Below are 26,621 nucleotides of genomic sequence, written 5' to 3' on the forward strand. Positions count from 1 at the left end.
GGCTTTAATGTCATTTTTGAACTGCACAATCTAAAAACTCCTATTTTCCTTTAAAAAGAATACATGTCTCATAGATGAATTAGTATGGCTTTATGTGGACTTTAATCCCTAGTGCAAATCCCACTTTATCATCCATGTGAAATCTCCCTTCTATTCTAAGCCTTAGTCACTGGCATCAGTCCTCAGAATGTTACCAAGCCATACAGGCGAAAACTACACATACAATAATATAAAGATTAGGCACTCTTATTTTCTGTAATTGCAAGTCAAAGAAGGTTGGTTATTACATCATTTGTCTTGTCATCTTTTCTAAATTGGTAAAACAAACCAAGAAGTTAGGAAGCTGGTCGCACAGCATACATTATGGATTTGCTGCACGTCAACAGCATCTATAGTCAATCACCCTACACAGCCTTGATATAACAGTAGAATAATTAAAGTGGACAGCCTTTGATCTAATAAAGCAGAATCTGAGGCTCAGCAATAAGAAACAAACTTGCTAATACAAGAAGCAAGTTTGATACTTCAGCTCAAAACCACATATGTTGTTTAAATGAAATTTCTGAGCCAAGCAATCTACTTCATGACCATTATGATCTTGTCTTTTTCGTCTACATCAATCCTACTTTCTTGGCCATAAATACCGGTTTAAATAGAATTACTGTGCCCAATGTCGTTTTTAATAGAGGCCACAATCAAAATCATTGTTTAAAACAGTACAACACACATGCAATTTCGTATTTATAAAGGCCTTCAGATTGCACCAATAACAAGAGGAGATACAATAAGTAAACTTTTTCAGACTATCCTGAAAACAGCAAACTTCCAGACATAATATTGCTTTAACACCTGAAATAAAAAACTGTAGTCAACACTGAAAACTTTTCCTTAATGTTTAACTATGTAAATAAAATGTATGTATTTTAATAAAACCACCCTAGCAATCAAGTGTTAATGAATACTTCATCTTGCAATAACCTATTTAGAAGACAAAGGTGCTGTCATGGCAATGATGCACAAAGCATCCTTTTGGCTGGAAGAAGCTAGGCAAATTCAGACAGAGTTCCCAATTCGGGGGAATAAAGAAATGATGAAAGAAAACGACCCCAGTACAATGAAGTATGCAGAATATGGTACCTAGGAGACCTGCGATCTGGACACTCCCCACTGGCATGCATATGACAAACAAGCCAGACCTACAAATCCATGTACGCTAATAACCCCCCTCCTCCCATCTATCTGCTGCCATAGAACCCCCTCACCCCTAAATTATCTAGTTATCTAAGGCACTTTAATAGCATTACAGTGGCATGTCTATGACCCTGAAAGTTCAAGCTCAAACAGCTGGATAAATTAACAAAACAATCACAGTGTGTGGAGGGCAAGCTCTTTTTTTGTGGAAGTACCCTTCTGCCCATTCAAAACATGCAGTCCTGGCACGTAATTTTCTGGCGACTGCTATTCTGCCAAATCGGACCATTTAAAGGTGAATTGACCACACAACAGGGCCCCATCAATAAGCTCATATTTTATATTCCAATTCACTTTAAAATAGTGCAAGCACAAGTATGGGACGAGGACTGCATTATAAGAATAACACCACACAATTAAGATATCCCTAGATGACCTTTCTTACCACAAAGTCATTGCTCGGCAACCAAGTGGTTCAGTAAGTTTATTTGCGTTTTTGCTTGGTCAGCTCATTAAAAAGTAAAAATAATTTTAATCACCACTGAGGTACTTTTTCCCTTCACAGTGTTGTGGGTTTTTTAACGAGCAAGACTCAGTCATTTTTTAACAATAATTATTTCCCAAACCTATAATTGACTATCACTCTCTCTTTTTTCGTTCAACACCAGGCCTTAGTCCTGTGGTGATCGATCAATACACATTGGTCAAAACGCATAAACACTTTCAGAGGTGCGACAATGCAGACACCGGAGGGCGATTCATTGCAAGGACTTAGAAAGAGAATAGGGCAGCCTCAGGCTTTTGTTCTTTTTAGACATAGCCTCTTCCATATAAACAACGAGGGCCCCAATACTAACTCCTAATGGGTTGACCTTGGCTCCTTTGAAAATAAAGGACTGGTATTCATTTGTGCTTTATTTCCTTTTTAGTGCATTTTGCCTTTTCTTTCTTACATAAGCACGAAATTTCAGGCATGGCGGTTGAAGACTCTTCTTTAAATTTCAATTTTTATTCAAAGATATTGGGTTTTGATACCTAGTAAAAAAAAAATTAGCTATTCCTAAAATGTTGTATAAATGCTTTGTATTTTTCTTTAAAAAAAATATGAATACATTTTTAATTTTTAATGATAAAATACAAAGTAATAGCATCCTCCAGTCAAACTTTATTTACATATTTTGTAAGTCAAATGGAATGATATGGCATGGGGTATCTTTCGTAGCATTACCAATCTATAAAATACATTACATGGGTACTTAATTGATTAAGCCAGAAAAAATACAATCCTTATTTACTGTTGTTCGTTTAATCGCCTCTAATCTGTATTTGGCTAATATTATTCACCTCCATAAATTGAGCTTCCCGAAGTGCATTCATGTTTTTTAGATGATTGCTAATCTTCTTTTTCTTCCTCTGACTTTTTCCGTTTGAGCTTTTAATCAAATAACTGCAAAATGCCATGTAATGCCAATATTTTAGGACAGGGACGTCGGAGATTTAAAATAAATAATGAAAATTCCCCATTACCTGAATCGGGTCTATTGGCATGTACTGGTTTCATATTTGAGCGCTATTTTCCAGAGTTCTAGGATTAGGGACAGTATTGTGTTTTATGATATTGGAACAATGTATGTGCAGTTGATACACTTAAAGGTACCTTTTTGTGTTCAAATTAATTTTCAATAAGCATACCATCTCCTTTGTTTTGTTTGTATAGGCACATGTAATCTCTTATTCAAATATATTTTTTAATGCTTTATCAGTATTTATTTAAATTAAATTGTTCTTCATATTTTTTGTGGCAAAACATTACAATGTATCTTGACACAAATACAGTTTTTATTCTTTTTTCCTGTTGGGCTGATAATTATTCAGTTCTTTCCACTTACCAGCTATTATGTGGCTTCTGTCAAAAGAAATCGTGGATACTTGTATGTCTTATTCTATCGCACACTCTTATTGTGGTTGTATATACATTCTGTCGAGAAAAACATGTTTTCACCCCTAATTATCTATGAATATGGTAAATGGTGCACTAGTAACAGTGGATGAGATACTTCTCATTTAAGTTATGTTAAGATAATTTATGCTGCGCATGGCTGCTACAACTAGGTCTTCCCAGTTGACCTGACCCTACTGCAACAACAACATTAAAACCATCCTAAGCTGAGAACCGTCAGTTCTTAAAATGCTTCCTGAAACTGAAGTGATTAGCTAACTTCCTTAGACGAGTAGGCCTTTTATTCTATAACGTATATGCCATTACACAAAAGAAGCATCCCTACTTTCTGGCCAGCTAAAGGGTTAAAGGATTCTTTTTATTGGTCCGTTTCTTTAATACAACTGGGCCACTGATGACCACACTACTGTACCTGAGACATATCGGAACAATCAGCATTTGGTAAATTGTATTATAAAATGAAACAGTATTCCCTTCAATTTGATTTTTCAATTCCATGTGGCCCCTTTCAATGAGAAAATTTAGTATATACGTATATAAGTCTGATGTGTCGATTGTGAACAATTCCAATTAATCTTCTTTTGCAGTCTTCTTCCAAATTAGGTAATAAATCGTCGCTATCACGAATTATGTAGAGGCTTTCTTGAAATGAATGGACGGAATGTGTTCATATGCTTTCCTGGAGAATGTTTTATTGGTTTGCTACTTCAATTAATGGACAGTCAAGGGGGATCCTGCAAATTATTTTGATATTTACAGAATTGATAGAATTTGATGTTTTTGAGTGAAATAAATCCTGGTCTTTTTGATTTGATCCTGCTTCAACTGCGCATTCAATTTTTATTTCATTCAGTAATATAATGTATAAATAAATAATGCTAAAAACAGTTCTGCCCTCTGCTACATAAAGCTTCAATGCAGGGAAATAGATTATTTATTATTGATAAACTGAGTATTTCCCAATGATTTTACCCTGACATGTTATGTCTATCTACTTATTTTTTGCAACAGGAAAACATTTGTTTTGCTATGCCTAGATACACCAGTGAGGTTTTTATTCCACACATACGTGTGCCATTACATTCGCCGTTCTGCTGAATAATTTTTATTCTAAGTTCTTTTTATTACGTTTTCAACTTTAGCTTAGATAAGTTCAGGCACATCTCAATTAATAACATCTATAATCGTGCATCAATCTGCATTTTCTAATCCATTGTCTTTTAAATCAGCTGACAATAGCACAAACCAATTTTGTAGTATCTTAATACAAGTCACAAAACATTTTACATACCTAGTCTTTTTCATCTTATCAGCTTATTTTCTTTAAGTTGTTCTATTATTAGCAGGGTGTATTATTTTTTTTTAACATCTCAACTCAATCCGCTGTGTCCCTGCCCCACCCGTTTCTTATACCTTCTTATGTTTTTCATGCCGATCTTGTCTGAAGTGGTACAAAAGGGGGTGGTGATGGACGGAGCATCTGAATCAATCAAACACTCACACCCAGTCAAAAGATCTGGGTTTAATCCATCACCGTTCTTTAGCCCACTCTGCCACCCCAGTTCAGACATGGCTATATGCAAATCAGTCTGACCCTGTGCCTCATGGGAACAGTCCAGCCCGAACTGCCAAGCCATGCCTTCCCTGAACCGGAAACAGGCTAGAATGTAAGGGGTCTTGGGTGTGGTCCGTATTAAAGCTATGCGTCCCTTGGGGAGCAGTGTATACAAAGATGCCACCTTCATTTTCATTTTATAGTTTTCCTCCATGAGGAATATACCAAACAGGCATTGCTTCATACTTTTGTAGGCAGAGTAACTCCTATAAATTGTCTACCACCCCGTCCCAAAAGCCAGCCCATGGGAATTTCCATATCATATGTTAGAAGTCCAGCCCATTTGCAATGCATCTTCCACATTTGGATGTTTTATTCTCGTAATTCATTGCTAACTGCTTCCTTGGCCTTTTTTCTCTGCCTTGGATCGTATCTCCGCATCCTAGATCACTAAAGATTTATGATCAGTCTTTACCCCCTGAAAATCTAAATATGGCTGTTATTATAGGCATTTCCGCAGGCGCCGCTGAAATGTGTTCCGGATCTTCCTTGTAGTTTGTGTTATTTGCGGTGGCCTATCACAAAGCTCTTGTGTGTGTAGACAATGTTAAGAATTTATCATTAGGAAAAACTGCTTCCACTATTTGGCACCCTCCTTCCTGCCATCTAGCCATAGATCTGTCTGTATCACTATCCTTAAACGGTTTTTTGCCCGTAGTGGCATATCAGGGCTAGTGGAAGTTTCTTCAGTACTGCAGTGACCACTCTTTCCCAGATTCTACCGCTAATCTAACTAAAACGGGTTGTGCTTTGATGTGTTTACCCAGCATAAATCTTCTGGCAAAGCACCATGAAGGATTATTCCAGCAAATAAGTTATTTACCCATTTATTGTTATTGTCCAACGAATGTACTGCATGCTGTAACCGTGATGCAGCATAGACAATGAAACAGATACAGCAGACCAATCCCACCTTTCAGTACTGCCAATTTAAGGCAACTGTGTTTTCTTGCCCAAACCAGATAGCACATCAGTCAGCCTAGTGGCAGAATCATACTGAATGGTAGGAGCCGCATAGAGGTCTGTAGGATATAAAGGCATCTCAGGAAGAAGACCATTTTTTTTAACAGAGATAATCTTTCTATCACTGACAATGCCTTCCAGAATTTTTCTCAGTTTCCAAGCCCTGCCAACATTCTGCCCATATTGAGCATTTACTATCGTCATCAGTTGTTCTGTTTATCTGCAGCTATTTAGAGTTCTTGATTGCCCAGGCTAAACCAGATTCAGAGGAAGTATATTTCTGTATGTATAAGCCCACCAATGGGGAAAGGCTTGGGTTTACCCCAATTTATTTTTAGGGCAGAAATGTTCTCAAGCCTTTAAAGTTCCAGGGGAAAGGGGCTGCACATCGCTACGGGTGTAATATGTGAATATAGGTAATGCTGCCTCTGCTTATGGAGTTCTATATGATTGCATTGCGTATAATTTAGCCTGTTGCTCCCTACATGCTAAGCTTCACAGATTACCTGTGATTGCAATTAGGCAACACTGTGTGTTCATTTGTACTTCATTACCTAGTTAAACCCAAATAAAGAAAGTTAGAAAAGAAAAGTATTTCAAGTTCTACGAGAGGGCGGGAAACTGACCATGCAGGGTCCTTCAAATACACCAACATATCTTCATGGAGCAACATTATATGATACATTACGCCCATCCGAGCTCCTCATTGTGTCGTAATCTGTTGGAATCTACTTAACATGGACTCAACAGAAGTTGTGGATTAAGTGACCGCTGCGGGAGCTGCAATGTTTTCTCTTTGCCATACCCGTTTATGTTTCATAAATAGGGAGTTCATCAACGTTTGAGAGTTTATAACTTTGCAGTAGAGGTTATTTCAGCCCAGCTGGAGACAGCAGTTCAGAGCTTGTGTTCTGTTGTACGTGGGAAGGTAAGTACTCAGTAGCCAAAATGTGTGCCCTGTGAGCGCCCCAGCCACATCGCTATCCAGAATAGAACAATCAACCAGTCACGGTGCATATAGGGAAAATAGGCCAAAATATTGAGTGAGGGAGCCCACTGTTACCCCAGGCCTAGTCCTTGGCCAGTAACAGATATCTGAAAGAGACACGTTAGTGATAGATTCCTTACCTTAGAATATCCCCAGGCGTCAACTGGATCTGGAAATTTTTGCGTAGCAATACCCCTGTGCGTCGGTAGGCGTCGTCCGCGTCCGTCGTCGGCGTAGTTAGCGCTGGAATGACGTCGTCGGAGTACTTAGATGCCGCCCATGCGCGCTGACGTCAGTTCTTCTTTTTTCGTGCCAGCTAGCGCAGATCCGGAGAAGCTCTACCCCATGTCATTTTTTGACTAAACTTTTTGATCGTTTGATCATTTCTTTCTTCGAGTCTTCGGCTCTATCGGTGCCGGTAGGGATTGCCGGGTTCAAACCCTGTTCGAAGTGCGACCGACTGATGTCGGTTACGGACCCCCATCGCCTGTGCCTGAAGTGTCTAGGCCTCGACCACGACGACCGCACCTGCTCCGACTGCCAGGCCCGGACGTCTAAAGCTAGGCGGGAGCGGTCTCGCAAGCAACTCGAACTCCGGCAGTCGGCCCGCGTCGTTCCAGCTCCCGGTCCCACGGGAGGTCAAGGGACCGGTCGCGGGGTCAGAGTCATCGCAGCTCCGGGAGTGGACATCGGACGTCAGGCTCCAAGTCCTCCGGTAAGAGGCATGAGAGGTCGGAGCGACGTCATCGCTCCTCCAACCCACCCCGACGCTCGCACGATGTGGCCGGGGGTTCGGGCGACACCACCCACGCGGCTCTGAGGGAGTCGCAAGCGTCGCCGCCTGCCCCACACCTTTGGGTCCCTGGGCATGGCACGACGCCGGAGGAGATCAAGCGGTACCTCATGGCCATGAGAACCCTCCCTCCTCTGTGGCGCCTACGGGCCCAACGGTCCCGGCTGGAGGCCCTAGCGGGTCGGGGGCTTCGGCCCCAACGCCGTCGGGTGCCTAGGCCCCGACGCCGCCGGCGACTTTGGTCCCGGCGCCGCAGGACCTCACCGGATCCGCTTCCAGATCCGGGTCGTCGGCTGTCGACCTCACTGGCGCCGACCCCACGGGTGTTGCCCCCGGCGCCCGCTGTGGACACCGTCCCCAATGTCCCCTCCGGTCCGACTCTGGCGCCGGAACAGTGCTGCTGGGCGCCGCTTCCGACGGCCTTTGGAGATTTTTATTTCCATGAGGAGGCCCCGTCTGTTAATCCTGCCTTACAGGAAACGGGTGACGAAGGAGATTGGGAGGGGTCTGAGGACCCCCTGGCACGGGAGTGCCAGTCTCAACAGGACTGGACATATGAGCTTGGGAAGGCCAGTGGTATTGACACTTCGCCAGACACTGGATTTGTCTCCCCTCCGACCGTGGCTTCGGAGGAGGGGTCTACACATAGTGTAGTGTTGACGAGGGCGGCCAAGGCCTTAAACCTTGAGCTCCCCGTCGCGGCCGTGAGGACTAACCTCCTCACTGAGGTCCTCAAACCGCAGACAAGCTTCAGCGAGCCTCTGCTGCCATTCAATGAGGCCTTATGTGACGTTCTTGTGGGCACTTGGTCCAAGCCGCCACAGGTCCGCCTGTGGATAGGAACTTGGCCAGACGCTACCGCCCGGCCCCGGGCGACCCTTGCGTTTTGTCCTCCCATCCCACCCCGAGAGTCTGGTTATCCAGGCCTCCACTTCCCAGACCGCATTCCCGTCGGCTCCGCCTGATCGGGAATCCAAGAGATATGAGCAGTTCGGAAAGAAGGTGTTCTCGTCCCTAAGCTTAGGGCTGCGGTCTGTCAATACCGCCTGTCTCTTGGGCCGCTACACCCACACCCTGTGGGACGCGGTCGCGGACGTGCTGCCACAATGTCCGGAGGTGGTCCGGGCTAAACTCGCCCAAACCCTTGTGGAGGGCCGAGATGCAGCGCAATATTCCATCCGGAGTGGGCTGGATACCACGGACTCACTGGGCAGGGCGATGGCAACGACGGTGGTGGTTCGACGCCACGCCTGGTTGAGGTCCGCCAACTTTTCGACCGATGTCCAGGCCACACTTCTGGACATGCCGTTTGATGGCCGTCGCCTCTTTGGCGACAAGGCAGACCATGCGCTTGAGCATTTTAAGGACTCCAGGGCTACGGCCAAGTCCTTGGGCCTTTCGGCCACAGGCCAGCAATCGGGTGCCTTTCGCTCCTTTCGTGGCCAAGGAAGGGGCGCCCCCACACGTGCTGCCAGCCACGCCCCGCAGAATGTTCAACAGCGCGGTGGCGGCCGTGGAAACCGCCGTGGCGGCGGTCGGGGACAACGGCGAGGCCAGTCCACACCACCCTCCGCAGCACCCGCCTCAAAACCTTCCTAGTCCGAGTTTTCAGGCCCATGTGACGCCGGTGGGAGGCAGGGTTCGCCATCACCTCTCCCACTGGCGCACTGTCACGTCAGACAGGTGGGTGCTGCAAATCGTCCGAAGGGGCTACTCCCTCACCTTCGAGGCGACCCCTCCAGCCATGCCACCGCAATTCCACTGCGTGTCGGGGATCACTTGCAACTTCTGCAAGAGGAAGTCACGGCCCTCTTGGCCAAGGGGGCCATCGAGCGCGTTCCTGGGCCGGAAGTAGGGTGTGGTTGTTACTCCCACTACTTTCTGGTACCCAAGAAGGGCAAAGGGGGGCCTACGCCCTATCTTGGACCTGCGGAACGTCAACGGCTTCCTCCGGAAGGAGAAATTCAAGATGCTGACTTTGGCTCAGGTCTTAGCTGCCCTAGACCCTGGAGACTGGCTGGTAGCGTTGGACTTGCAGGACGCTTATTTTCACATCCCCGTCCTGCCGGCCCACCGGCGTTACCTGCGGTTCACAGTAGGCCACAAGCACTTTCAGTTTACCGTGCTCCCCTTCGGCCTTACCAGTGCCCCACCGGTGTTCACGAAGGTGATGGCGGTGGTCGCATCTCATCTGCGCAGGTTAGGGGTGTCAGTCTTCCTGTACCTCGACGACTGGTTGTTGAAGGCGGGCTCGCCCCAAACAGTCAGCCACCTCCAGACTACGGTCGACCTCCTGCACTTGCTGGGGTTCTCCATCAACGTGCCGAAGTCGCACCTGTGTCCCTCTCAGAAGCTCCTCTTCATCGGAGCGGTTCTCGACTCGGCGCAGTTTTGGGTTTACCCACCCGAACAGCGGGTTCGGGATATACAGGCTCTGATTCCAATCTTCCAGCCTTTATCCTGAGTCTTGGTCAGGTTGACGCTGCGGCTTCTGGGGTTGATGGCCTCCTGCATCCTTCTGGTGCATCACGCCCGGTGGCGGATGCGGGCTCTGCAGTGGGACCTGAAGTTTCAGTGGGCCCAGCATCAGGGCAACTTGTCCGATCATGTCTTGATCTCGGAGGGCACTGCGAGACAACTGCAGTTGTGGCTTACGGACCGCGATTGGGTCAGTGGCAGATCCCTCTCCCTACCCCACCCGGAGCGCGTGGTTGTGACGGACGCGTCCCTCCAGTGCTGGGGAGGCCACATGGGAGAGGCGGAGATCAGAGGCCTCAGGTCTCCGGCGGAGTCCCGGCTCCATATCAACCTTTTGGAGCTGCGGGCGATTCGTCTAGCACTGAAGGCATTCCTCCTCTCTGTCTGGGGGAGTGTAGTGCAGGTGTTCACGGACAACACCACCGCCATGTGGTATTGCAACAAACAGGGCGGGGTGGGGTCGTGGACCCTATGCCAGGAGGCTCTGCACCTCTGGCAGTGGCTGGAACATCAGGGCGTGACCCTGGTGGTTCAATACCTGGCAGGCTCTCTGAATGCCAGGGCGGATGAACTCAGCCGTCGGTGCATGATGGATTACGAATGGCGCCTGAACTCGGACGTGGCGCAAGGCCTCTTTCAGCAATGGGAAGAGCCTTGGTTAGATCTATTCGCCACAGAAGAGAACGCGCAATGCCATCAGTTCTGCGCATTGGAGTTTCCAAGGCGGCACCCGCTCTGAGACGCTTTTCGTCGCGAGTGGAGTTGCGGTCTATTGTACGCCTTTCCGCCTATACCACTTCTGCCCAGAGTGCTGAAGAAGATCAGGCGCGACGGGGCCCAGGTTATCCTTGTGGCTCCGGACTGGGCACGAAGATACTGGTATCCCGAGCTACTCAGCATGTCAGTCGATCCCCCGATTCGTCTGCCTCTTCGGGAGGACCTTCTGTCGCAGCAGCAGGGGACGGTTCTGCACCCGAACCTGTCCAGTCTCCACCTACAAGCTTGGACATTGAGCGGCGGCAGTTGAGGCCATTTGACTTGCCTCCCGAAGTCTGTGATATCATTCTGGCAGCCAGGCGTCCCTCCACAAAGTCGGTATACGCCTGCAGGTGGAACAGATTTGTGGCGTGGTGCACAGCAAAGGCTGTGGACCCACTCTCTGCACCCCTTTCTGAGGTTCTCCTCTTTCTTCTTTCTCTTGCCAAGCAGGGCTCTGCTCTGGGTACTCTCAAGGGGTACCTTTTTGCCCTTTCCACCTTCTTACGGCTACCTGATCAGCCTTCCTTGTTCAAGTCCCCCATTGTAAATAGGTTTTTGAAGGGCATCACACACATGCTCCCTCCTGTTCCCTTCGTGATGCCCCAGTGGGACTTGAATCTTGTGCTTACTTACCCCATGTGTGCTCCCGTTTGAGCCGCTCCATAACTGTCCTCTCCGTCTTCGTACTCTGAAGACTGCTTTCCTGGTTGCCATCACCTCTGCCAGGAGAGTGAGTGAGCTCCAGGCTCTTTCTTCTACACCTCCTGTTCATCCGGACATGGTTGTGTTGCAAACAAGACCTTCCTTCTTGCCCAAGGTTGTCACGGCCTTCCACATCGGGCAGTCCATTACTTTGCCCACCTTCTTTCCGCCTCCGCATCCCTCGAAAGAGGAAGAGAGGCTCCACCGTCTGGACCCAAAACGTGCTCTCTCTTATTATCTAGATCGCACACGCCAGTTCCGGGTGGATGACCAACTCTTCGTTGGTTACGTGGGCACTAAGAAGGGGAAGGCGGAGCACAAGAGGACCATCTCGTGGTGGATCATCTTGTGTATCCAGGCATGTTACTCCATGGCCAGAAAGGAGCCCCCTGCTGGATTGTGGGCTCATTCTACTCGGGCCACGGCGACTGTGCCGAGGAGTGCCCTTGCAGGACATTGGCCAGGCAGCTACGTGGGCCTCGCTGCACACATTTGCACGACACTACTGCCTGGACAGCCAAGTCCGGAGGGATGGCTTCTTTGGCCGTTCCGTCCTCCAGGACTTTCTGGTGTGAGAATTGGTTTGCAGACCCACCACTGGGGTTGGTATTGCTGGGGTATCTATTCTAAGGTAAGGAATCTATCACTAACGTGTCTCTCAGATGCACAAGTTACTACTTGTGTAACGATATATCTGTAAGAGACATTAGTTAGTGATAGATTCCTTACCGACCGACCCATCCTCCCCGTTCTGCGAACAGATATATAGGGTTAAGGTCATCCCCTTTCAGGGCCCTAGTTTCATGGCACCAGTGTTGGTTCTATCATGGCTCTGCGTATCTGGCGCGGAAAAGCTGTGTATCAGAACTGACGTCATCGCGCATGGGCGGCGTCTAAGTACTCCGACGTCTTTCCGGCGCTAACGACGCCGACGACGGACGCGGAGCTGCGGACGACGCCTACCGACGCGCAGGGGTATTGCTACGCAAAAATTTCCGGATCCAGTCTGACGCCTGGGGATATTCTAAGGTAAGGAATCTATTACTAACTAATGTGTCTTACAGATATATTGTTACACAAGTAGTAACTTGTGCATCCCTACCACCGCTCATCCATACATTCAGGTTTATTGTAGTGCACAGTCTCAGCCTTCCGTTGCAGATTGGTGCTTCTCCTACGCAGGAACAACCTGTCTGGTGTTTCTCCCTACTATAGGGCCACCCTACAACAAGAAGATATACAGTTACTGTGTACAATTCCAGCCACCTGAGACTGTCTGCACAATACCTACCTCCCTCCAATTGGCACGAGGTTGCTCCATTGTGAGTAGCCTGGGCTCATCTGATTCTCCACAACCTGGCTGGTCAGAATGTTTTCACTGTGGGCCCATACAGTTGCCTTGTTGGGTTGCAGTAGTCACATGGGGATTGCACCCACTCCATTAACCTTCTTTTAAGCGGCAAAGCAATGTTGCTTCTAGATATTAGCAAAGTATTCGGTCTCTCAACTTCAGCATAAATGCAGCGTGTTGTCTCAGGATTGTGAAGTTTCTTATTAAGCAGGTCTGGGAGCTTCACGCTAGAGCATCTTATGGGCTATCTGGCCAGTCATCATGCTAAATAATCTACCTGCTATGGTAACTGTAGGTCACAGTTCTTTTGCACACCGGTATAGAGATTAACTTTTTAGAGAGAATTTAGCTTCAGAAATGTAAATATTTGCAGAATGATGTACCACAAATCAAAAGCCTTGCTTGAGAGGGGATTCAGAACTTTTTAGGTAAAAGTGTGAAAACCTAAGTTATGTTTGAATCGATTATGATATTTAATATCCAAAACGACATATGTTGCATTGTTTGGTTAGAATGTTGACATTATTATACAAAGCATACAGATCTAATTTATTTTGAATGGCGGGTCCAGTTGTTCCCAGAAAGAGAATTAAGCCACAAGGCAAATGTATACATTGGCTGCAAATGTGTGTAGTGGCTCATTTGCTGCCATTCAAACTTTGAGACCTTAGTGCTAATACACGTTTTGGTCACAGAGCAAATATTGTGTGATCTCCCAGAGGCTTAAATTGTTTCAGTGATATGTAGTGAATCTCTATAGCTACAAACATTTATGTATGATTTCTAGCAAGGTTTATGGCCCCACTCCCTCCATAAGACATTGGTTTCTCTTCTCTGAATGAGACCCTCTTCTCCCACAAGAGGCAGGCAGGAGTGCTTAACAGGCGTAGACCCCCCTCCCCCCGCCCTTCACCCCCTTTATATGTGAAAAGCATTGCCCTGGGTTTAGTGATTTGTAGTGTTGTACCTTATCAAAATTACAGTTTTCCTGTCTTTCATAACAGTACTTGAGCACAACCAGGATTTACGATAGTACATTTGCGCTAGTGGAGTCAGTCAACCTTCAGAAACCATATATTGTCACACTAAAGGTAGATTAAGGGCAAAATAACCTTGATTTAATGCCACGTTTTTCCCCTTCATATCATTTATAAAAGGGAAACAAAACTGTTCAATTGGACAAGATGCAAAAAATCTTCTCATTCCTTATACTGTATTGGCTTAGTGACCAGATATGCTTTTGAGGATTACATCATCAAATGGTGGTCCTGAAAGTACTGTTTGAATTCCATGTTGACTATTAACTTCCTGTCAGCCAAAATGAGAAACGACCTTCAAAATATCTCCATATTTTTTTTTCGGGATTGCAATTCTTTCAGATGCCATTCCGGTTAATTTTTATCGATCATATTTGCTGTTGATTTCAATTTCTTTAATATGACATGACTTCGCATTGTTTCTCCTTATTTTTTTATTGTTAACGAATAAAGTGGTACAAGTCAGTTCTATTTTTTTCTGAGTTTACCCGTTTAAGCCAGATAATGCCTACTTGTTCAGATCATGTTTAAACTTAAGAAGTACATTGACAGCAACATGCCAAATCAGTCTCAAAACCTCATAAAATACCAATAACTAGAATTAAAATAATATGCCCCTATAGGGATAATATAAATATATCGTAATAAGATTCAAAAGGCACTTTACATTTGCATTTCTGCTTACGAAATTCATAAAATTAACCAATTTGCTGTTTCAGGTTCGGGCAAAACCTTCGAATAATGAGGACTTCATTGAAGACATTGTTAAAGTCATTAATGGCAGATACAAAGGCCAGTCAGGTAAGTTATACAACTGTAAGATGCAAGGACCTAGCACTGCACATTTGAATCATGATTAAAGTGAAATTCAAGTAGGAATTCCATAATAAGTGTTCAGTAAAGGAAGACAGTGCTACACATCGTTTATTGCTTTATCAAGAATAGTTGTGCAACCGTAAAGTCCCCCAGTGTGGTGTTCATGATCTTACACATGATAGGAGAGATGCAAACAGAAATTACATAACAATTACACCTCATAATATCAACCGTAACATCATCAGTGACATTAATGGAGTGGGTCAACTTCCTTTATCCTAGACCACTCTAGGTTTTAGAGGCGCCCAAAAAGCAAATCTCCGGTCAGAAATCAATAAACCACTGGTCAGATATGCTTTGTATTATGGGATGGACCTAGCTGCTTTTTAGGTCTTGCCTACGCAGCGTGCATGTGCTGCATAGGAGAGAGACCTAATGCCATTGGCACAACTTTGGGGGCAAAAACGTGCAAGCGTTGCATTGTTTGCAATGGCAACACGTGCATGTCTGGCGATTTTCCTTGCTGGAGGGCATGGCACCATATGGTTGCACGCTTCCGCAAGGGAATCGCGCAGTCCCCTTCCCCTGCTGCCGCACGGAAATTCTTCTGGTGTCTGTTGTCAGCGTAAAGGCCTCCTTATAGTCCTTCTTCGGTGTCCCTTAATTTATTTCTCTAGTCTCCTCTCGCTGTCATCACGTTCTGTTTAACCTGTGTGCGTTGGTGCCGGCAGCGATGGCGGACCCTGCACGAGTGCTGGAGGCTTTCAACAGCCTGATTCAACAGGAGCGGCTCGGGGGTACATTACCCGTGCATTGCAGGGTGCCCGGGACACTGAGGTACTGCGAGGGGCACAAGTGAGTGGCTCAGTAAAGCAGAAGGCGTACTGGTTGCAGAGTAGGTATAAACTTGGGAGTGTGGGGGCAGTTGTAAATTTGGGCAAATTGTCAACCAATTGAGATCGAAGATTAGAAATGGGTTCTAGTTACCAGTTGTCTACAATAGGTCATTCCCTCCTGTACCCGTCTTCGGTGACGTCTTGCAACTAGGAGTTGTGTAGGAGCAACATTGCGTCTTCAATGCCTAGGCTCTGGGACTCACAAAGCGCACGTGAGCATAAGTTCACGCTCTTGACTACACGGGGTGAGCTCATAGAAGGGTCAATGATGCAGAAGCAACTCTCCCCTGGCTTGTCCAGAGGCTCTGATGTTCTACAGCAGCCCCTGCAACCGATCGCCATCCAACTCATTGCCGTGATGACCTGGAGTACCAGCAATGAAACTGGACTTCAGAGTACCCAGGCCGGGACTTCAAGAGCATCTGAGTCCACAGCCCCGAACCATGGCCTACAACAAAAGCCTATACTCTGTTCGGGCAGGCATAGGATATGAAGCGATGACATTGTGAAATGTTCCAACGAGGACTCTACCACAGAGCATTAAATAGTTAATGTATACAGGTTATTTTGTTAAGGATTTGTATGGTTTCAGGAGTACATGTGTCTGCAGAGATGGCTGACCCACTTTTCCTTGGAACTCCCCATAACTGTGCATCAGGGGGTGGACATCTTTTGTTTAAAGCTTTGCAGGTGGCAATCCTCTCCCTTTATTGTACACGCAGACCCTTTTGCCATTCTTGTTTTGTATATCAAAGTTGCAGCTGCGTGTAGTGGTATAGCACCAACGTAGCTGGGAATCAACGAAGCGCTGAAGAGAAGGGCAAGAGCCCAAGGTACTTAACCTCTTAAGTGCTGCGTCGGGGCGTTGGCCGACGGCAGCACTACCTCCCCAGTGCTGCGCACGTCCATTGGACGTCCATTCCGCACTAGTTCCAATGGACAGCGCAGCACTGGGGAGGGATATTTGCGCCGCATCTAAGGTGTTAACAGGTGACCCCGTGGTTTTTTTTGTGCAGAAATGTGTTTTCAGTTTCTTTCTGAATTTGAGGAGGGTGGGGCAGTTCTGAAGTTGATGTGGATATTACAGACCCTGGATGCGAAGATGGTGAATGCCCGTCTTTTGGCCTTTTTGTGCCTTGCATTTCCTCCTAGCGGTGTGCTGTCTGCCTCAGATGGCTAGTTTACAGTTAGATCTGCAAGTATTTATTTACTTAATTAAAATGACATTGAGGGCTGTGCTAGATTTGACTGAACCCTCATATCCATCATTTCTGGAGCACTCGGCATGGGTGGGTTTTACCATTGTTTAACTAATGTTATTGTTATAGCTTTTTCGTAATATGGTAATTTCTCTCATGATTGGTCTCAGTTGGCATCCAGAGATTCTTTATTTTCTTTCCCCCTCTTACTGTTCTTCCACCCTCTTCACCATCAGCACTGGGTGTGACTCTGCAAATCTGTCACTGCACAAGACCTCGCCAAGTTTCAGGGGTCAGCAGGGAGTGAGAGGGTGGCTGTCCCTTTCTCCTGGGGTGCAGGGTGGATCCCAGATAAGGCGAATCCAGAGTGATATTTGCGTGTCGAATGTCACAGAGAGCTGCCAAGAAGCAGGGAGCCTGAGTAAAATATATCTTCCTCCTTTTACCATACCTACGGATTATAAACTGCGGCTCCGACCCTTGGTCTGCCACAGAAAGTGCTTAAGGCTGCGTGGCATCTATTGTTCACTTAAGAGGCTTGTGTTCTTATGGCTGACCTGCCAATTTAGGCACCTGGGGACCAGAGTTCTAATCTCGAATCCGGCTGAAAACGTAGTGATTCCGCAAATCACTTAACAAGTGCGTATAATTTTAGATATGTGTGCCGCTGTGTGAAATGTGATGTCATTGTGCACTTCGGACGTGCCGATCCATTCTATGCTTCTTCTTTAACCCCTCATTCAGCCAGCTGTGCGTCCTAGGTTTACACTGGAATGCTTTAGTGGTACTTTTGCAACCCATGTAGGTGATCTCAGCACTCTACCACGCGCCCCTAGTTGTGGAAAGGCTTCCCAGATCACATGATCTGCTGCACATACATACACATGGACCCGGAAGGCGGAAGGGCAGTATGGGTCATTTGCTGAACATGAACTTTAGAGATGCCTCCTCCCCATCTATTGCTTGAGAGGTCCCTTTTTCTATCCACACCTGATACCACAGCAGTGAAGCAGTATATAGTGGTACTGTATACATCACTATAGCTTTAAGGGATGCGTCGCTGGCCAGTTCTATTCATAATTGCCCCCACCCTTCCAGGAAGGCAGATGTGGATTATAAGGGCAGTAAAGAGCTTCATGGCCCAGTGACTTTTGATAAATAAGTAACAATAGGAAAGTGGTACTCTGTGTGCCGGTGAACCCTCCTCTCCTCCCCAGCCCCCACAACTACCCAATCAAAATATTTGCATTTCATCAAGAAATATACATGATTACATAAATTGTTCAGTTTTTTTTTTGTATGTGTAAACTACGCTGTGAATGGTCAACCATGATGATGATCATGATGGTGCGGGGAAGGTGTTTAGTCAGGTCAGTACTTTAAATAGAACAGGAGGAATTATGAGAGATGGGGATTTGGGGCCTTCTCCATGTTTTAAAAGCTCTTTGTTCATTTCTCATTTCAGTGTAGTGAAAACTCTTCCAAGGATTTTTAATTTTTATTTAAATCTGTAACTTTTGATAGCAATGAAAAAGCTATTTGAGACATTACCTCGGTGAAGGGTTCAGTGTGATAAACAAGTCAACAAACGTGCTTGAAGCCTGCCTGGTCCTTCTCCGCTCTTCTGCTCCTGATCCTTCTCCTCTCTTCTGTTCCTGGTCCTTCTCCCCTCTTCTGTTCCTGGTCCTTCTCCCCTCTCCTGCTCCTGGTCCTTCTCTCCTCTTCTGTTCCTGCTCCCCTTTTCTGCTACTGGTCCTTCTCCCATCTTCTGCTGCCCATCTCCTGCTCCTGGTCCTTCTTCCCTCTTCTGCTCCTTCTCTCATCTTCTGCTCCTGCCCTTCTTCCCTCTTCTGCTCCTGGTCCTTCTCTCGTATCCTGCTCCAGGTCTATCTCCTGCCTCCTGGTCCTTCTCCCATTTTCTGCTCCTGCTCCTTCTCCCATCTTCTGCTCCGGCTCCTTCTCCTTATCCCCTCTTCTGCTCATGGCCCTGCTCCCCTCTTCTGCTCATGGCCCTGCTCCCCTCTTCTGCTCCTGGTCCTTCTCCCCTCTTCTACTCCTGGTCCTTCTCCCCTCTTCTGCTCCTGATCCTTCTCCCCTCTTCTGCTCCTGGTCCTTCTCCCCTCTTCTGCTCCTGGTCCTTCTCCCCTCTCCTGCTCCTTCTCCCCTCTCCTGCTCCTTCTCCCCTCTCCTGCTCCTTCTTCCCTCTTCTGCTCCTGGTCCTTCTCTCGTCTTCTGCTCCTGGCCCTTCTCCCATCTTCTGCTCCTGGCCCTTCTCCCATCTTCTGCTCCTGGTCCTTCTCCCGTATCCTGCTCCAGGTCTATCTCCCGTCTCCTGGTCCTTCTCCCATCTTCTGCTCCTTCTCCCATCTCCTGTTCCTGCTCCTTCTCCAATCTTCTGCTCCTTCTCCTGCTCCCCTCTTCTACTCATGGCCCTGCTCCCATCTTCTGCTCATGGCCCTGCTCCCCTCTTCTGCTCATGGCCCTGCTCCCCTCTTCTGCTCATGGCCCTTCTCCCCTCTTCTGGTCATGGCCCTGCTACCCTCTTCTGGTCATGGCCCTGCTCCCCTCTTCTAATACTGGCCCTTCTCCCCTCTTCTGCTCCTTGCCCTTCTCCCCTTTTCTGCTCCTGGCCCTTCTCCCTCTTCTGCTCCTGGCTCTCTCCCCTCTTCTGCTCCTGCAATTTGAGACATTACCTTGATGAAGGGTTCAGTGTGTTAAACAAGTCAATAAACGTGCTTGAAGCCTGCCTGGTCCTTCTCCCGTCTTTTGCTCCAGGTCCTTCTCACATCTTCTGCTCCTGGTCCTTCTCTGCTCTTCTGCTCCTGGTCCTTCTCCCCTCTTCTGCTCCTGGTCCTTCTCCCCTCTTCTGCTCCTGGTCCTTCTCCCCTCTTCTACTCCTGGTCCTTCTCCCCTCTTCTACTCCTGGTCCTTCTCCCCTCTTCTGCTCCTGGCCCTTCTCCCCTCTTCTGCTCCTGGCCCTTCTCCCCTCTTCTGCTCCTGGCCCTTCTCCCCTCTTCTGCTCCTGACCCTTCTCCCCTCTTCTGCTCCTGGCCATTCTCCCCTCTTCTGCTCCTGGCCATTCTCCCCTCTTCTGCTCCTGGCCCTTCTCCCCTCTTCTGCTCCTGGCCCTTCTCCCCTCTTCTGCTCCTGGCCCTTCTCCCCTCTTCTGCTCCTGGCCCTTCTCCCCTCTTCTGCTCCTGGCCCTTCTCCCCTCTTCTGCTCCTGGCCCTTCTCCCCTCTTCTGCTCCTGGCCCTTCTCCCCTCTCCTGCTCCTGGCCCTTCTCCCCTCACCTGCTCCTGGTCCTTCTCCTTCTCCTCTCTTGTGTTTGTGGTCCTTCTCCCCTCTCCTACTCCTGGCCCTTCTCCCCTCTCCTACTCCTGGTCCTTCTCACCTCTCCTACTCCTGGCCCTTCTCCCCTCTCCTGCTCCTGGTCCTTCTCCCCTTTCCTGCTCCTGGTCCTTCTCCCCTCTCCTGCACCTGGTCCTTCTCCCCTCTTCTGCTCCTGGTCCTTCTCCCGTATCCTGCTCCAGGTCTGTGTCCCATCTCCTGGTCCTTCTCCCATCTTCTGCTACCATCTTCTTCTCCTGCTCCTTCTCCTGCTCCTTCTCCCCTCTTCTGCTCCCGGCTCCTTCTCCCATCTTCTGCTCCCGGCCCTTCTCCCCTCTTCTGCTCCTGGCCCTTCTCCCCTCTTCTGCTCCTGGCCCTTCTCCCCTCTTCTGCTCCTGGCCATTCTCCCCTCTTCTGCTCTTGGCCCTGCTCCCCTCTTCTGCTCATGGCCATTCTCCCCTCTTCTGCTCATGCCCCTGCTCCCCTCTTCTGCTCATGGCCCTTCTCCCCTCTTCTGCTCCTGGCCATTCTCCCCTCTTCTGCTCCTGGCCCTTCTCCCCTCTTCTGCTCATGGCCCTTCTCCCCTCTTCTGCTCATGGCCCTTCTCTCTTCTTCTGCTCCTTGCCCTTCGCCCTTCTTCTGCTCCTTGCCCTTCTCCCCTCTTCTGCTCCTGGCCCTTCTCCCCTCTTCTGCTCCTGGCCCTTCTCCCCTCTTCTGCTCCTGGCCCTTCTCCCTTCTTCTGCTCCTGGCCCTTCTCCCCTCTTCTGCTCCTGGCCCTTCTCCCTTCTTCTGCTCCTGGCCCTTCTCCCCTCTTCTGCTCCTGGCCCGTCTCCCCTCTTCTGCTCCTGGCCCGTCTCCCGTCTTCTGCTCCTGGCCCTTCTCCCCTCTTCTGCTCCTGGTCCTTCTCCCCTCTCCTGGTCCTTCTCCTTCTCCTCTCTTGTGTTTGTGGTCCTTCTCCCTCTCCTACTCCTTCTCCCCTCCCCTCTCCTACTCCTGATCCTTCTCCCCTCTCCTGCTCCTGATCCTTCTCCCCTCTCCTGCTCCTGGTCCTTCTCCCCTCTCCTGCTCCTGGTCCTTCTCCCCTCTCCTGCTCCTGGTCCATCTCCCCTCTCCTGCTCCTGGTCCATCTCCCCTCTCCTGCTCCTGGTCCATCTCCCCTCTCCTGCTCCTGGTCCTTCTCCCCTCTCCTGCTCCTGGTCCTTCTCCCCTCTCCTGCTCCTGGTCCTTCTCCCCTCTCCTGCACCTGGTCCTTCTCCCATCTGCTGCTGCCCTTCTCCCCTCTCCTGCTCCTGGTCATTCTCTCGTCTTCTGCTCCTGGCCCTTCTCCCCTCTTCTGCTCCTGGTCCTTCTCCCATCTCCTAGTCCTTCTCCCATCTTCTGCTCCTGCTCCTTCTCCACCTTCTGCTCCTTCTCCATCTTCTGCTCCTTCTCCATCTTCTGCTCCTTCTCCATCTTCTGCTCCTTCTCCCATCTTCTGCTCCTTCTCCCATCTTCTGCTCCTTCTCCCATCTTCTGCTCCCGGCTCCTGCTCCCATCTTCTGCTCCCTGCTCCTTCTGCCCTCTTCTGCTCCCGGCCCTTCTCCCCTCTTCTGCTCCCGGCCCTTCTACCCTTTTCTGCTCCTGGCCCTTCTCCCCTTTTCTGCTCCTGGCCCTTCTCCCCTCTTCTGCTCCTGGCCCTTCTCCCCTCTTCTGCTCCTGGCCATTCTCCCCTCTTCTGCTCCTGGCCATTCTCCCCTTTCCTGCTCATGGCCCTTCTCCCCTCTTCTGCTCATGGCCATTCTCCCCTCTTCTGCTCCTGGCCATTCTCCCCTCTTCTGCTCCTGGCCCTTCTCCCCTCTTCTGCTCCTGGCCCTTCTCCCCTCTTCTGCTCCTGGCCCTTCTCCCCTCTTCTGCTCCTGACCCTTCTCCCCTCTTCTGCTCCTGGCCATTCTCCCCTCTTCTGCTCCTGGCCATTCTCCCCTCTTCTGCTCCTGGCCCTTCTCCCCTCTTCTGCTCCTGGCCCTTCTCCCCTCTTCTGCTCCTGGCCCTTCTCCCCTCTTCTGCTCCTGGCCCTTCTCCCCTCTTCTGCTCCTGGCCCTTCTCCCCTCTTCTGCTCCTGGCCCTTCTCCCCTCTCCTGCTCCTGGTCCTTCTCCTTCTCCTCTCTTGTGTTTGTGGTCCTTCTCCTTCTCCTCTCTTGTGTTTGTGGTCCTTCTCCCCTCTCCTACTCCTGGCCCTTCTCACCTCTCCTACTCCTGGTCCTTCTCACCTCTCCTGCTCCTGGTCCTTCTCCCCTTTCCTGCTCCTGGTCCTTCTCCCCTCTCCTGCACCTGGTCCTTCTCCCCTCTTCTGCTCCTGGTCCTTCTCCCGTATCCTGCTCCAGGTCTGTGTCCCATCTCCTGGTCCTTCTCCCATCTTCTGCTACCATCTTCTTCTCCTGCTTCTTCTCCTGCTCCTTCTCCCCTCTTCTGCTCCCGGCTCCTTCTCCCATCTTCTGCTCCCGGCTCCTTCTCCCCTCTTCTGCTCCTGGCCCTTCTCCCCTCTTCTGCTCCTGGCCCTTCTCCCCTCTTCTGCTCCTGGCCCTTCTCCTCTCTTCTGCTCCTGGCCATTCTCCCCTCTTCTGCTCCTGGCCATTCTCCCCTCTTCTGCTCTTGGCCCTGCTCCCCTCTTCTGCTCATGGCCATTCTCCCCTCTTCTGCTCATGGCCCTGCTCCCCTCTTCTGCTCCTGGCCCTTCTCCCCTCTTCTGCTCCTGGCCATTCTCCCCTCTTCTGCTCCTGGCCCTTCTCCCCTCTTCTGCTCATGGCCCTTCTCCCCTCTTCTGCTCATGGCCCGTCTCTCTTCTTCTGCTCCTTGCCCTTCTCCCCTCTTCTGCTCATGGCTCTTCTCCCCTCTTCTGCTCCTGGCCCTTCTCCCCTCTTCTGCTCCTGGCCCTTCTCCCCTCTTCTGCTCCTGGCCCTTCTCCCCTCTTCTGCTCCTGGCCCTTCTCCCTTCTTCTGCTCCTGGCCCGTCTCCCCTCTTCTGCTCCTGGCCCGTCTACCCTCTTTTGCTCCTGGCCCGTCTCCCCTCTTCTGCTCCTGGCCCTTCTCCCCTCTTCTGCTCCTGATCCTTCTCCCCTCTCCTGCTCCTGGTCCTTCTCCTTCTCCCCTCTCCTGCTCCTGGTCCTTCTCTCCTCTCCTGCACCTGGTCCTTCTCCCCTCTCCTGCTCCTGGTCCTTCTCCCCTCTCCTGCACCTGGTCCTTCTCCCATCTGCGGCTGCCCTTCTCCCCTCTCCTGCTCCTGGTCATTCTCTCGTCTTCTGCTCCTGGCCCTTCTCCCCTCTTCTGCTCCTGGTCCTTCTCCCATATCCTAGTCCTTCTCCCATCTCCTAGTCCTTCTCCCATCTTCTGCTCCTGCTCCCATCTTCTGCTCCTTCTCCCATCTTCTGCTCCCGGCTCCTGCTCCCATCTTCTGCTCCCTGCTCCTTCTGCCCTCTTCTGCTCCCGGCCCTTCTCCCCTCTTCTGCTCCCGGCCCTTCTACCCTTTTCTGCTCCTGGCCCTTCTCCCCTTTTCTGCTCCTGGCCCTTCTCCCCTCTTCTGCTCCTGGCCCTTCTCCCCTCTTCTGCTCCTGGCCCTTCTCCCCTCTTCTGCTCCTGGCCCTTCTCCCCTCTTCTGCTTTTGGCCCTTCTCCCCTCTTCTGCTCCTGGCCATTCTCCCCTCTTCTGCTCCTGGCCCTTCTCCCCTCATCTGCTCATGGCCCTTCTCCCCTCTTCTGCTCCTGACCCTTCTCCCCTCTTCTGCTCCTGGCCCTTCTCCCCTCTTCTGCTCCTGGCCCTTCTCCCCTCTTCTGCTCCTGACCCTTCTCCCCTCTTCTGCTCCTGGCCCTTCTCCCCTCTTCTGCTCCTGGCCCTTCTCCCCTCTTCTGCTCCTGGCCCTTCTCCCCTCTTATGCTCCTGACCCTTCTCCCATCTAATGCTCTAGCTCGTTCTCCTTCTCCCCTCTTCTGCTCCTGGCCCTTCTCCCCTCTTCTGGTCCTGGCCCTCTCCCCTCTTCTGCTCCTGGTCCTCTTCCCCACTTCTGCTCCTGGTCCTTCTCCCCTCTTCTGCTCGTGGTCCTTCTCCCCTCTTCTGCTCGTGGTCCTTCTCCCCTCTTCTGCTCCTGGCCCTTCTCCCCTCTTCTGCTCCTAGCCCTTCTCCCCTTTTCTGCTCCTGGCCCTTCTCCAGTATCCTGCTCCAGGTCTATCTCCCGTCTCCTGGTCCTTCTCCCCTCTTCTGCTCCGGCTCCTTCTCCTTCTCCCCTCTTCTGCTCTTGGCCCTGCTCCCCTCTTCTGCTCATGGCCCTGCTCCCCTCTTCTGCTCCTGTCCCTACTCCAATCTTCTGCTCCGGCTCCTTCTCCCCTCTTCTGCTCTTGGCCCTGCTCCCCTCTTCTGCTCATGGCCCTGCTCCCCTCTTCTGCTCATGGCCCTGCTCCCCTCTTCTGCTCCTGTCCCTTCTCCAATTTTCTGCTCCGGCTCCTTCTCCTTCTCCCCTCTTCTGCTCCGGCTCCTTCTCCCCTCTCCTGCTCCTGGTCGTTCTCCCCTCTCCTGCTCCTGGTCCCTCTCCTCTCTCCTGGTCCCTCTCCTTCTCCTGGTCCTTCTCCCCTCTCCTGCTCCTGGTCCTTCTCCCCTCTCCTGCTCCTGGTCCTTCTCCCCTCTCCTGCTCCTGGTCCTTCTCCCCTCTTCTGCTCCTGGTCCTTCTCCCCTCTCCTGCTCCTGGCCCTTCTCCCTTCTCCTGCTCCTGGCCCTTCTCCCTTCTCCTGCTCCTGGTCCTTCTCCCCTCTCCTGGTCCTTCTCCCCTCTCCTAGTCCTTCTCCCCTCTTCTGCTCCTGGTCCTTCTCCCCTCTCCTGCTCCTGGTCCTTCTCCCCTCTTCTGCTCCTGGTCCTTCTCCCCTCTTCTGCTCCTGGTCCTTCTCCCCTCTCCTGCTCCTGGTCCTTCTCCCCTCTCCTGCTCCTGGCCCTTCTCCCTTCTCCTGCTCCTGGTCCTTCTCCCGGCCCTTCTCCCTTCTCCTGCTCCTGGTCCTTCTCCCCTCTCCTGGTCCTTCTCCCCTCTCCTGGTCCTTCTCCCCTCTTCTGCTCCTGGTCCTTCTCCCCTCTCCTGCTCCTGGTCCTTCTCCCCTCTTCTGCTCCTGGTCCTTCTCCCCTCTTCTGCTCCTGGTCCTTCTCCCCTCTTCTGCTCCTGGCCATTTTCCCCTCTTCTGGTCCTTCTCACGTATCTGGCTCCAGTCTGTCTCGCGTCCCCTGGTCCTTCTCCCATCTTCTGGTCCTTCTCCCCTCTTCTGCTCCTGGCCCTTCTCCCCTCTTCTGCTCCTGGCCCTCCTCCCCTCTTCTGCTCCTGGCCCTTCTCCCTCATTCTGCTGCTGACACGCATACATATTAAAAAAATTTATTTACAGCTCAAAGTGGCAGTAAATATAATAAAATGGGGCCTGATTAATTTTATTGGCCCCCACATGCATATCATTTATGGAATGATGCAGCATAACTCATACACACATGCTCACACTTTAGCAAATTTTTTTCCATTGCTACTCCGCATCGTCGATGAGTATTTCTTTGAGCTGATGTTGCACGCAGACGGATGGTGCAGTGAGCTAAAAAACGGTGTTGGATCCAGCCCTGATCTCTTGACTGGGTGAGAGCTTTCTGCTTAATTCAGAGACTCTGTCCCTCACCACCCCTTGTTGTAAATATTGATGTTGCACGCATCGGCAACAAGCATTGGCAAGGCCAAAAATTCAAAAAGTGAGACCTTGTATCTGGTTTACTTTAAAAAACAAGCATTTGCAATGCAGTAGGTCTCGCATTTACGAGAGTTTGAGCTAATGGCATTGTAAATGACAATGCCTTTTTTATTTATGTGTTGGTTTTTACAAACCGATAAATAAAAAGTATTGTCATCTACAATTTAAGACCACCTGTCAGTGGTCTTAAAAAAAAAAAAGTCTAGAGGGAAAAAGAGTAATGTGCTGGTATCGAACGCATCAGCATATACATTCAGTGTTTTTTTATCAAATACAAAATACCTGTGACAGAGCATTAGGATGAAAAGCGCATAACAACAACCCATAGGTCATTCTAGGTCCTGACGGCATTCTTTGGGAGTAAAAATGTAGTTTGCCCTTATCTAGTTCACAGCGATACCAAAGGGGATGATGGACTGAGCATTTGAGCAAATCAAACACTCACACCCAGTCAACTGATCTGGGTTTAATCCATTATCATTCTTTAGCTCACTCCACCACCCCAGTTCAGATATGCAAATCAGTCTGACCCTGTGCCTCATGGGACCAGTCTAGCCCGAACTGCCAAGCCATGTCTTCCCTGGACCGGAAACAAGCATCCTGGGACCTGTTTCGGGTTCATAACCCTCGTCAGCCAGGCTATCTTGAATCCAGTAGCAAAGTGAGCAAGCGACCCATGTCTCGGCATACCCTGCAATCTTAGGGCGAACAAAGCGATACCAAAGGGGATGATGGACAGAGCGTTTGAGCAAATCACACACTCACCCCCAGTCAACTGATCTGGGTTTAATCTATCATCATTCTTTAGCTC

The 26,621-nt window shown here is 49.7% G+C and overlaps 1 protein-coding gene across 4 annotated transcripts in view; it reads left to right on the forward strand.

The window, feature by feature from the left end:
• The window catches only part of RECQL (RecQ like helicase), a 257,768-nt gene that overhangs the window by 142,109 nt on the left and 89,038 nt on the right, over positions 1-26,621 (forward strand). For all 4 annotated transcript variants that reach the window (XM_086920504.1, XM_086920518.1, XM_086920513.1 and 1 more), the window contains exon 8: positions 14,557-14,638. In XM_086920504.1, coding sequence (XP_086776630.1) covers positions 14,557-14,638 — 82 coding nt within the window. The remainder of the gene's footprint in view (positions 1-14,556; positions 14,639-26,621) is intronic.

This window comes from Lissotriton vulgaris, chromosome 1_1 (genome assembly GCF_964263255.1).
Source record: "Lissotriton vulgaris chromosome 1_1, aLisVul1.2, whole genome shotgun sequence".
In the NCBI taxonomy this organism is placed as follows: Eukaryota; Metazoa; Chordata; class Amphibia; order Caudata; family Salamandridae; genus Lissotriton; species Lissotriton vulgaris.